Source organism: Lithobates pipiens, unplaced genomic scaffold, assembly GCF_037356315.1.
Source record: "Lithobates pipiens isolate NorthernLeopardFrog02 unplaced genomic scaffold, aLitPip1_a1.2 Scaffold_16, whole genome shotgun sequence".
NCBI lineage: Eukaryota > Metazoa > Chordata > Amphibia > Anura > Ranidae > Lithobates > Lithobates pipiens.
The window spans coordinates 650,216,360-650,228,816 of NW_027507748.1; the positions used below are offsets into that span (position 1 = coordinate 650,216,360).

The 12,457-nt window shown below is 44.4% G+C and overlaps 1 protein-coding gene across 3 annotated transcripts in view; it reads right to left on the minus strand.

The window, feature by feature from the left end:
• The window catches only part of DYNC2H1 (dynein cytoplasmic 2 heavy chain 1), a 694,454-nt gene that overhangs the window by 264,923 nt on the left and 417,074 nt on the right, over positions 1-12,457 (minus strand). For all 3 annotated transcript variants that reach the window (XM_077484358.1, XM_077484357.1, XM_077484356.1), the window contains 3 exons: positions 7,650-7,700; positions 2,685-2,762; positions 2,271-2,402 (listed from right to left, as the gene is read on the minus strand). In XM_077484358.1, the coding sequence (XP_077340484.1) occupies positions 2,271-2,402; positions 2,685-2,762; positions 7,650-7,700 (261 nt within the window). The remainder of the gene's footprint in view (positions 1-2,270; positions 2,403-2,684; positions 2,763-7,649; positions 7,701-12,457) is intronic.

Here is a 12,457-nt window from a genome sequence, read left to right on the forward strand (position 1 = left end):
TCGGGTACTCTGATGGCCTGGTGACAGGTACTCGGGTACTCTGATGGCCTGGTGACAGGTACTCGGGTACTCTGATGGCCTGGTGACAGGTACTCTGATGGTTTGGTGACTGGTATTTGGGTACTCTGAAGGGCGGTGACAGGTACTCTGGTACACAGATGGACTGGAACAGGTACTCGGGTACTCAGATGGGCTGTGACAGGTACTCGGTACTCTAATGGACTGTGACAGGTACTCGGTACTCTAATGGACTGTGACAGGTACTCGGTGCTCTAATGGACTGTGACAGGTACTCGGTGCTCTAATGGACTGTGACAGGTACTCGGTACTCTAATGGACTGTGACAGGTACTCGGTACTCTAATGGACTGTGACAGGTACTCGGTACTCTAATGGACTGTGACAGGTACTCGGTACTCTAATGGACTGTGACAGGTACTCGGTACTCTAATGGACTGTGACAGGTACTCGGGTACCCTGATGGGCCGTGACAGGTACTCGGGTACCCTGATGGGCCGTGACAGGTACTCGGGTACCCTGATGGGCCGTGACAGGTACTCGGGTACCCTGATGGGCCGTGACAGGTACTCGGGTACACTGATGGGCCGTGACAGGTACTCGGGTACTCTGATGTGCCGTGACAAGTACTCGGATACTCTGGTGTGCCGTGACAGGTACTCGGGTACTCTGATGTGCCGTGACAGGTACTCGGGTACTCTGATGGGCCGGGACAGGTACTCGGGTACTCTGATGGGCCGGGACAGGTACTCGGGTACTCTGATGGGCCGGGACAGGTACTCGGGTACTCAGATGGGCTGGGACAGGTACTCGGGTACTCAGATGGGCTGGGACAGGTACTCGGGTACTCTGATGGGCTGGGACAGGTACTCGGGTACTCTGATGGGCTGGGACAGGTACTCGGGTACTCTGATGGGCTGGGACAGGTACTCGGGTACTCTGATGGGCCGGGACAGGTACTCGGGTACTCAGATGAACTGTGACAGGTACTCGGGTACTCAGATGGGCTGGGACAGGTACTCGGGTACTCAGATGGGCTGGGACAGGTACTCGGGTACTCAGATGGGCTGGGACAGGTACTCGGGTACTCAGATGGGCTGGGACAGGTACTCGGGTACTCAGATGGGCTGGGACAGGTACTCGGGTACTCTGATGGGCTGGGACAGGTACTCGGGTACTCTGATGGGCCGGGACAGGTACTCGGGTACCCTGATGGGCCGGGACAGGTACTCGGGTACTCTGATGGGCTGGGACAGGTACTCGGGTACTCTGATGGACTGTGACAGGTACTCTGATGGACTGTGATTGACAGGTATTATGAGGGGTGGTGACAGGTCCTCTTTATTGGGGGGGGGGGGAATCAGTGTGCTTGATGTGTACTGTAGGCGGTAACGAGATGTTACCGCAATCTCCTCCTCACACACGATCAGTGTGTGAGGAGGAGAACCCGGTAACATCCCGTTACCGCGGTTTGTTTACATTTTTAGTGATCGGCTGTGAAAGGATCACAGCCGATCACGTGGGTAAACAGCCAGCCAATGGCTGTTTACCAGTGTCGGTGACGAGCAGTGTTCCCGGGGAACACGCCGCCACCGACGTGCACGCGCAGCGCGCTCGCGATCGCGCGCATGCGCCGTGCACGTAGGGGGTGTGACCATCTGTGATCGGCCGTGACTTCATCACGGCCGATCACGTGGTAAACAGCCATAACGAATGGCTGTTCACCCCCTTCGGTGGCGAGCGGTGTCTCCGTGACACGCCGCCACCGAAGAAACAGGGATGCGCGCGCACGATCGCGCGCATCCCTGTTTAAACGGGAGGCCGTCATATGACGGCCTCCCGCCGCAATAGCTGCGCCGCCTGGCCGTTTTTTGACGGCCGGCGGTCAGCAACTGGTTAATGGCTGTGTGTTGAGTTATTTTGAGGGGACAGCAAATTTACACTGTTATACAAGCTGCACACTCACTACTTTACATTGTAGCAAAGTGTCATTTCTTCAGTGTTGTCACATGAAAAGATATATTAAAATATTTACAGAAATGTGAGGGGTGTACTCACTTTTGTGAGATACTGTATGTATTTAGTCTGTGTATGTGTACGTTTGTCTGGAGCTTAGCTTTAATAATGAAAATAAAAAGTTAGGGTTGTACATTCAACATCTCTCATTACCACCAACATGCAAACAGAGCTGAAAACAGTTTATCAAGCCAGATAGTGGACAGTTCATTAGAAATGTTAGTGATAACAAATTACCTGTTGGAACAAGGACAGTTTCTTGGCAATGGCTGCTGGGAATTCTTGCTCGCACACCGAGCTCTTTGAGAAATGACTCCACAGATTTGAATCTTCCAGGCTTAGGCTCTGATAAAGAGCCGGCAGAGAGGCCTGCGAGATAAAACACTCGGTTCATGTTTAAATGGCTGGAAACATATTTTATATGCACAGTGATTTTAATTAAGCAATAAATTGTTTTGGACAGGGAGTATGAGGGATGAGATAAGAGTGAAAAGAATGAAGTCACTTGATCATGGTCATATGGGGACTTATATATAGAATATAATCACAGGAAAGCTGAATCAGCAGAATAAGTCCCGCAGTCTAGTTTTCTTTGCTGCCATTGTAAGTATTCAGCAATTTGGAATATTGAAAAAGAACAGATTGAACTACCTTAAACAATGCCACAGCCCAGGCTCTTTCCTGCTCTATCCAAGATGGGATCTGATCTCGCAGAGACTTCTGAGAGTCCTTTCAATGTCAGAAAATAGAAGAAATGACATTAATTACAATGGTGTTCTCCAAACACGATATATTTACAGCAGAAAGGCATAATCACAAATTTACACTAGTCCAAGATGAGAAAGTCAGTGTATATATTACACTAATTAAGTGGAACTAAAGTCAACTTTTTCACTTGTACCTACAGGTAAGCGTATAATAAGGCCTATAATAAGGCTTACCAATAGGTACAGTGAAAATCTCCTAAACTTACACTGGATGCAGCCGGTAACATCACCATCACATGCCCTCTGCAGGGACAGCATACCCACACTGTACCTTCAGAGCTCCGCACCAGGGCTAGGGCGTGATATCATCGCCATTCATACAGGCAGAGCCCGCAAACCCCGAAGGAAGACCAGGTGAAGATGGAAGCCCCGGGGGAACCATGAGAGCATGGCGCTGGAGGGATGTTTGTGCAGGCAAGTCTGTCAGAACGTGCTAGCATGCAGAGCATACTAGCACATTATGCCATAAACCTGCAGGTGGCCCAATTTTTCATTTTTCGGGGGGCAGTTTATTACCGTTTTAAAGAGAAACTCCACTTTGGTTGAAAAAAACAAACAAAACCCCTCTGGGGTGATCTATGTACATTGCAGGGATTTTAACAAACTTTGTAGCAGATTTCTACTGGAGCTGCACGATTCTGGCTAAAATGAGAATCACGATTTTTTTGCTTAGAAGATAGATCACGATTCTCTATCATCTTTCACATTAAAACAAAAAAAAAAAAATTGTGCTAACTTTACCGTTTCGTTTTTTTTTTATTTATTGAAGTGTATTTTTTTTTTTCCAAACAATTGCATTTGAAAGACTGCTGGGAAAACGCTGTGTGACATAAAATATTGCAGCAATTGCCATTTTATTCCCTAGGGTCTCTGTTAAAATTATATATATATATATATATATATATCAAATGTTTGGGGGTTCCAAGTAATTTTCTAGCAAAAAATATTGATTTTAACTTAAAGTGGTTGTATAGTATTTTTTGGGACTTTTACCTAAAGGAAAGCCTATAATAACGCTTACCTGTAGGTAAAAAAAATACCTCCTAAACCTGTACAGTTTAGGAGATATTCCCCTGGCAATGCGCCGCTGACTGCAGCACAAGGGATTCTCAGCTGAAAGTCTGGCAGACGCCAGACCCTGCCAGGAAGAAATCTCCCACGCGCATGCGCTGTGAGCGGCTCCGGCCACTCACAGCGCCGGAGCCAGAAGAAACGCCTGAGCCTGAGCCTGGAAGAAACGCCGAGGGAACATGTCAGCTCCCTCGGCGTTGATCGGGCCAGATGTCGGGGCCTCGTTCTAAGGTAAGTATTTCATAATGAGCTAGTATGCGGTGCATACTAGCTCATTATGCCCTTTCCTTTGCAGGTGAGTAAAAAACAAAACAAAACAAAAAACACACATCAGTGGGTATACAACCGCTTTAAGAAAAAAGTGTCAGAAAAAGATTTAGACTTTAAGTGTTTAAACTTCCTGTATTTACAGGTGGTTGAAAGCTTGGCAGACTGCCCAGATTATTTGTTTACACAAGAAGTTCTTTCCCTTTGATCTAAGAAGAAAGGTTAGTTAAAATGTTTCAAGTTCTACACTTGGCAGATTGCCAGGATGCTTTCTTTTGACAGAGTGAGCAGATAATCTCTCCACTTGTTTCTATAAAAGAATCACCTACTCTCAGCGGGAGAGATCGTCAGAGGGGGTGAATCAAGATCGCGTTTTTTTAACGATTAATCATGCAGCTCTAATTTCTATCTGTTTCTGTACTTTAAAAAAAAATAAAAAAAGCTGTGTGTTCCACTGTGTCCTGGGAAAAGTGTTTTCTTAATGGGAGTGTCAGTGTTCAATATAATCAGCTGATATATTGTCAGGTACTAATGTGGTGAGTTGAAGTGTCTGCATCCCTGTAGAAGTAAATAGCCCTTGGGCTAGGTTCACACTGAAGCAATGCGGGAACGCCGCAAATCCGTGGCGGGTTCCCGCATCGCATGCCTCCCGTCGGCAGTTCACACTGCCCTATACGAACTGCTGGGAGTGTCAGTGAAACATTAATGACACCCCCAGATCAGTTTGCATATCGCAGTGCGATTTGCAAACTCGGACAGGAATCGGATCGCATGGTGTGAACACCCATGCGATCCGATTCTGCTGCGGACCAAAAAAGGGTCCTGTGCGAGTTTGGGGCGGGTGCGATGCGAATTCAGCCATACTATCTGTATGGCTGAACTCGCATCGCACAGAGATCGAATGTGATTTGCCCTGCAGTGCGGTGCGAATCACATCCGGGTCTCCTAGCCGCAGCAGTGTGAACCCAGCCTTAGGGAGTATCTCACAAAAAATAACATTCCAATTGCAGAAGATGCCTTTTATGTGTACTTTAGTGCATACTTCTAGGAAAATCAGTAAGCAAATCACACAAGCAGAAAATTACATTTTTGGAGGCATGCCACCACCAGGTTGCCATATTGCATTTTACAGAAAATTACAGGGCTGCAAATTGAAAAGATGATTTTTAATGACATGATATTATAATATGGCTTGTGGCAATTGTATATGTAATATTTTTTTAATATGTAGGTGCATCTCAAAAAATTTCAATATCATGAAAAAGTTTTTTTTTTTTTTTTTGCAATTTGATTCAAGTGAAGCTCATATATTATATAGATTCATTACACACAGAGTGATATATTTTGAGCATTTCTTACTTTTAATTTGGATGATTATGGCTTACAGCTAGTGAAAACACAAAATTCAGAATCTCAGAAAATTTGAATATCACATAAGACAAATAAAACATTTTTTTTTTTTAATACAGAGATGTTGGCTTACTAAAAAGTATGTCCATTATAGTATGCACTCAATACTTGGTCGGGGCTCCTTTTGCATGAATTCCTGTGTCAATGCGGCGTGGAATAGAGGCGATCGGCCTGTGACACTCCTGAGGTGTTATGGAATCCCAGGTTGCTTTTATAGCGGCCTTCAGCTCATCTGCGTTGTTGACTCTGATGTCTTTCAATTTCCTCTTGACAATACCCCACAGAATCTCAATGGGTTTTAAGTCAGGTGAGTTTACTGGGCAATCAAGCCCAGTGATACCATGATCATTAAACCAGGTATTTGTATTTTTGGCAGTGTGGGCATGAGTCAAGTCCTGCTGGATAATGAAATCAGCATCTCCATAAAGCTGGTAAGCAGAGAGAAGCATCAAGTGCTCTAGACCTTCCTTGTAGAGGGCTGCACTGACTTTGGACTTGATAAATCACAGTGGACCAACACCAGCAGATGACATGGCTCCCCAAATCATCACTGACTGTGGAAACTTCACACTGGACCTCATGCAACCTGCATTCTGTGCCTCTCTACCCCTCCTCCAGACTCTGGGACCTTGATTTTGATGAAATGCTAAATTTACTTTTATCCGAAAAGAGGACTTTGGACCACCGAGCAACAATCCAGTCCTTTTTCTCCTTAGCCCAGGTAAGACACTTCTGACATTGTCTCCGGTTCAGGAGTGTCTTGAAGCAAGGAATATGACAGTTCACTCTGTGAACAGCCAGCTTCTTTAGCAATGACCTTTTGTGACTTACCCTCTTTGTGGAGGGTGTTAATGACTGTCTTCTGGACAACTGTCAAGTCAGCAGTCTTCCCCATGATTGTGTAATCTACTGAACCAGACAGAGAGACAATTTAAAGGCTCAGGAAACCTTTACAGGTGTTAATTAGTTGATTAGAGTGTGATACCATGAGTCTACAATATTAAACTTTTTCACAATATTCTAATTTTCTGAGATGCTGAGTTTTGGGTTTTCACTAGCTGTAAGCCTTAAGCATCAAAATTAAAAGAAAGAAATGCTTGAAATATATCACTCCGTGTGTAATCAATCTATATAATATACGAGTTTCACTTTTTGAGCTGAATTACTAAAATTAACTTTTTGATGATATTTAAATTTTTTGAGATGCACCTGTATACATACACACTTTTTAAAAAATGTTATGGTTACCCTTTTAAGTACATACTTTGGTTTGCTGTTAAAGTGGAGCTCAAGAAACCAGCCTAAAACTGAACACCAGATACAGTAAAAGAAAAAGATATTATATCCAGGTGTGTACTGTTGCTATATAGAACAACAAATACAAATGTGAAAGAAATTGTAATGACATACTGTATTTAGGCATACAGATCACTATCTGTGAGTTTTCGCCTAAGGGAAAAAATAATGCTATATATATATATATACACACACACAGTAGGTGCCCGCAGGGAGCCCCCCTTCCCCAAAGCACCCACCGCCCCATGAGAGAGGGTTAAAAACCAGCCACGAAAGTGTTAAAACCACCACAAAGCGCTGCTGCAGCAGCCCTATGCCAGCGTTATAGCCGCGCTGCTCCATTGATTTCAATGGGCAGGAAAGGTGAAGGAGCGGTGTATACACCGCTCCTTCACCGCTCCAAAGATGCTGCTAGCAGGACTTTTTTTTAGCATCCTGCCAGCGCACCGCTACAGTGTGAAAGCCCTTTGGGGCTTTCACATTGGAGACACAGCAGCGGCTCTTTCAGGGCGCTTTGCAGGCGCTATTTTTAGCGATATAGCGCCTGCAAAGCGCCCCAGTGTGAAAGGGGTCTTCCTGTTTTGGTTATGGGACAGGAAATGAAAATACATTTCCCCAATGGGACACAGATGCCAAAAAACAAACAAAAAACTTTCAGGGGTTATAACCCTCCTTTACTCTATCCAAAAGGAGAAAAAATGCATTGACTATAGTTATACTTTAAACAACCACATTTGACAATTTATGGGTCAGCCATAATGTCAATCTTATTTTAACAATGTGTCAGCAGAAAATGTTTACTTACCGATTTCTTGAACATATCCCCAATGATGACACCAGTGAATACATCCCATTCCTGTGAAGCATAAATAAGTGTCACAAATTTCTTTAAAAAAAAAATGTGATTTGATGACCCAGGACAAAGCACTTGCTGTGTCGTTATTACACTCGGTTGCTAGGAGTGAAAAAAACACCCAGGTAAAATGCAGCATACATCTCACTTCCTTCCGCTTATGTGACAGGAGCTGGGGCTTGACCCTGTGCTGTTACACGTGGGGTGGGGGGGGGGGGGCGGGCTTAGTCCTATGTCAGCTCTAATGAGAGTGCTTAATGTGGTTGTTAAGCCATTCTAACTTGTATGCACCATCATCGTTGTCTCATATTGTAATGTCCCCTCTGTGTGTGATGTATTTAAAAAAATGCTGTAAATATATCTTATTTCAGAGAAGAGATCCCTGATCACATGACCTGCCAGCTCTTTTCTTTCCTCCTCTGACAGATACAGCAGGAGGGGCTGAAATTCGTCCGCTGACGTCAGTCTGGAGGGAAGGATGAGGAGAGGAGAGAGACAGGCAGTTATGTGATCGCAGATCACCGCTCTTAAATAATTTACAGCATTTTTTTTTAAATCACACACAGGGGGGTGGAGGGGCACTACAATAGGAGTAGGAGACAGCACTGATGGTGCATACACATTACAGTTATGCAAGCAGCAGGAGGGGGGGTGGCACGGTCACGAGCTGACAGGCAGGGAGGGGAGGGGGAGGAGGACACAGAAGCAGAGAGGAGACAGATAGTAGGGCTGCAGATGATGAAGGCACATAAATGGACCACAGTGTCAGGGCTCAGCAGCCATGATAAACTGTGGTCAGTTTACACATCGGAGGGCAGAAACTGGCAGGATCAGCCAGGTTTTTTAGATATTACGAGGGGGGGCAAATGACACAGCACAAGGACTGTTTCAAATAACATGCTTTAAAGGAGCAGGATCAATTTTTTGGGGGTTAACAAACTCTTTAATGGACCTAACATAGGGCTTCCTTTCATCACTCCAGGAAGCTGAATGGGGTGGCAAGGGGTTAAAGTAAGGTGAATACGTAAAGGAGGGTGGCGTGAGTGCAATTCTGTTGCCTTGCCCTGTATGGAATAAGAGGGGGTTGCCTTTAAAATGCACCTAACAAAAAGCCTAAAAGCTACAAAACATACGGTTGTGAAGGTAAATATAAAACAACATCCTTGTTACAGACTGCCTAGGTTGACTAGAAGCATCTTGGGAAATGGAGGTCAACAGGCTTCCTTCCTTTATTTGTCCAACCACAGATTGGACAGAATCAGATAGATTAGGGATCATATTGTCAGCTTTGGAAGTTCTAGATGGTCATAATAAGAGTAAACCTATAATATTAAAACTAAAAAAAAAAAAACACATTTCCTCCTCCTGTCCCCCATCCCAGTCCTCCCTGAGCCCTGTTTGACCCATGAAGGCGGTAGGAAGACCACTTGAATATCCAATTTTCAATCAGAAAAAACATCAATCAGCTAAAGTAAGTTGGCTGGTGCCCCAAGTAGGAGGTACAGACACCAGAGTAATTGGATGCATCGTGAGAACATTCTTTTGGGGAAAATTTACACTGCCATGACCTGAAAGTCGTGCAAATTTGCCAGACGACTTGGGTGCAACTTAAATTCGATTTGGTGCGACTTTGAAGCGACTTTAAAGCAACTTCAGGGAATGCCTGGGTAATCTTCCTGTAATGTCGGATCAAAATCACATCAATTAAAATGAGCAACTGACATGGAGGCGACTTCCATTACCAGATTCTGTGTGCACCAATATTAGTAACACCACCCCCCCCCCCCCCCTTTTGTGTCTATAGTAACTATCCTGCATATCCTCAATAAAGAGATTCACCCTGGAATTGCATGTTTAGACTATTTGCACATGTTGGTGGCGCAATTGCTTTAATAACAATACAAGCTTTAAGTATTTCTCAGTTATTTAGATTTCTTTACTCTCCTCTTTTTCTTCTTTAAACAAAAGAAAAAGTGCTGAGTTTAACAAGGTTAGCAGACGTAGCAGAGATAGAAAATTGCACCACAATAGAAATGTTATTTTAGGATACTTTCAATGCATTACTAAAGATAGCAGGGAAACATAAAAATCATTATAATGGCAAACATAATGATTGCAAGCATAAATGTGGGGGAATTGGCCTACCAGCAACCAAATAAGTAATCTACTGTTTGAGTCTTAGGTCAGACGTACTGTATCTAAACTCCTCCAAGACAGGTGCACATTTAATGGCCTCTGAAGTGAGCAGCACTGAGTATGGTCTACAACCAAGCAAAATTATTCAAAACAAATATAAATATGTGAATCAGCCAGCTGCTTTTTTTTTATAGGAGGCCACTTCTGTTCTAGGCATCGAGTTAATGTTCCCTGTGAGGGAGGCAGAGTTGTGATGTGCCAAGAGCTGCTACCGAGAACACATACAGAAGCAACACTATGGAATGAATTCTTCCTTTGCTAAAGCAGCAATGTTTCATACCAATGTGAGCAATGAACAACTGACGGGGTGTGTAAAAATATAAAAGTAATTGGAGGGGCAGTAATAAAATCAGAACTCTAATGCCGCGTACACACGATCGAATTGTCTGGCGGAATTGGTCCGGGAAACAATCCGCCGGACTTTATAACGAATGGACTTGGCCACACACGGACGCTCTGAAAGTCCGGCGATTTCTAACGCGATGACATACAGCACATACGATGGGACTAGAAAAAGGAAGTTCAATACCCAGTAGCCAATAGCTTCCTTCTCGTACTTGCTTCAGAGCACGCGTCATTCTTAGTCCGCCGGACTAGCACACTGACGAACGCATTGTCCGCTGACAAATCTTGTCAGCGGACAAATTTTGAGTCAAATCTACTTTCTAAGTCCAACGGACTTTATGATGAACAAGTCCGCTGGAGCCCACACACGATCGAATTGTCCGGCGTACTGCGGTTGTGTGTACGTGGCATCAGTAAACGTGGATCCTGATGGATATATGAATTGGGGGTCAATGGTGCCGACGGGCTTGAATAGAGGATTTGTTCTTAATTGTTTTATAAATAATTTCTAGATTTTAATTATAAATATAAAAAAAATGTCATTGTATTTTATTATTTTTTTATATTATTTCATTTATATTATTTATTTTTATTTTCTGTTTCTATTTTTATTAATTAGTATTGTGTGTGTGTGTGTGTATATATATATATATATTGTAAGGGATCTTCCCGGGGTAGGGTGTGTTTGGACACAGTTCACAGCAGACTTGGAATATATGAAGCAGATCTTGGCGTTTATTCGTGGTACAAACAGTCCAGCAAACAAAACATACAGCAACACCGTGCTTTCTAAGTACAACAAAATAAACAAAAGACCTAGCCCGGCTGGGCGCTTACTAACAGGTTCTTCTCACCTATCTGACATTTATAAAGACAGCGTCTTTTCGTCTGGATATCACAGGGTGGGTTTTAGCTCCAGCAGTGTCTGTGCTTGCAGCTTCCTTCAACATACAGGCTGTTCATTCCCTGGCTGGGAGCAATCACCTGCAGACCCTACAGAGCCTTTAGCTTCCCAGGCTAATTAGGATCCAAGCTCACCTGATCCCAAACCCAGAACTGGATCGGGGGATGTGGAATGACAGGTCCCTCTACCAAACCTACCTGCCATTCCATATAAACCCAGGCCCGGCAAAATTAAATAACAATTCAGCAGCATATCACTGCTGAGAAACTGAACCATCCTGGATTTACCATCTCACACTGTGTAGCAACCTAGGTGAGATGTACACCCCCTCGATCACTTCTCCAGTGACATGTCTACATATCCCCCCCCTCTTTTTCAGACCGGAGGGCTGAGCCTTTTGTCCCCACAGACAACTTACCCTCGACAATGCGTCAGCATTTGCCTGTAATTTCCCTGGCCTGTGTTCCACAGTGAAATTAAAGTTTTGTAGGGAGAGAAACCATCTAGTCACTCTTGCATTTCTCTCCTTGTTTAACTTCATCCATGTTAGGGGGGCATGGTCTGTCACCAACTTGAATTTCCTGCCTAGCAAGTAATACTTTAACGATTCTAGGGCCCACTTTACTGCCAAACACTCTCGCTCCACAATGGCATAATTTTTCTCGGCCGGGGTTAATTTTCTACTCAAGTACGTCACCGGATGCTCCTCACCATTCACTACTTGTGAGAGTACTGCACCTAAGCCTGTGTTAGAGGCATCTGTCTGGACCAGAAACTCTCGTTTGAAATCGGGGGTAACTAACACAGGTGGTTGGCACAAGGCAGACTTAAGGCTTTGGAAAGCCTTCTCGGCCTCTGGGGTCCACGTGACCATTGCTGTCTTTCCGCCCTTTGTCAAGTCAGTTAGTGGAGCAGCAACTGAGGCAAAGTTCGGCACAAACCTACGGTAATACCCCGTAATACCCAGGAAAGCTCTAACCTGTTTCCTTGTCAGGGGTCTAGGCCAATTCTGTATTGCCTCAATTTTATTTAGCTGTGGCTTAATCAACCCTCTCCCAATAATGTAGCCTAGATATTTGGCCTCTTCTAGGGCTAGAGCACACTTCTCGGCATTTATGGTCAACCCCGCATCACTTATGGCATCCAACACGGCCTGTACCTTACAGAGGTGACTTTCCCAATCAGGGCTAAAAATGACCACATCATCGAGGTAGGCAGCTGAGTAATCACGATGTGGTCGCAGAATCAAGTCCATCAACCTCTGGAAAGTTGCAGGCGCTCCATGTAACCCGAATGGCATCACTACATACTGGAA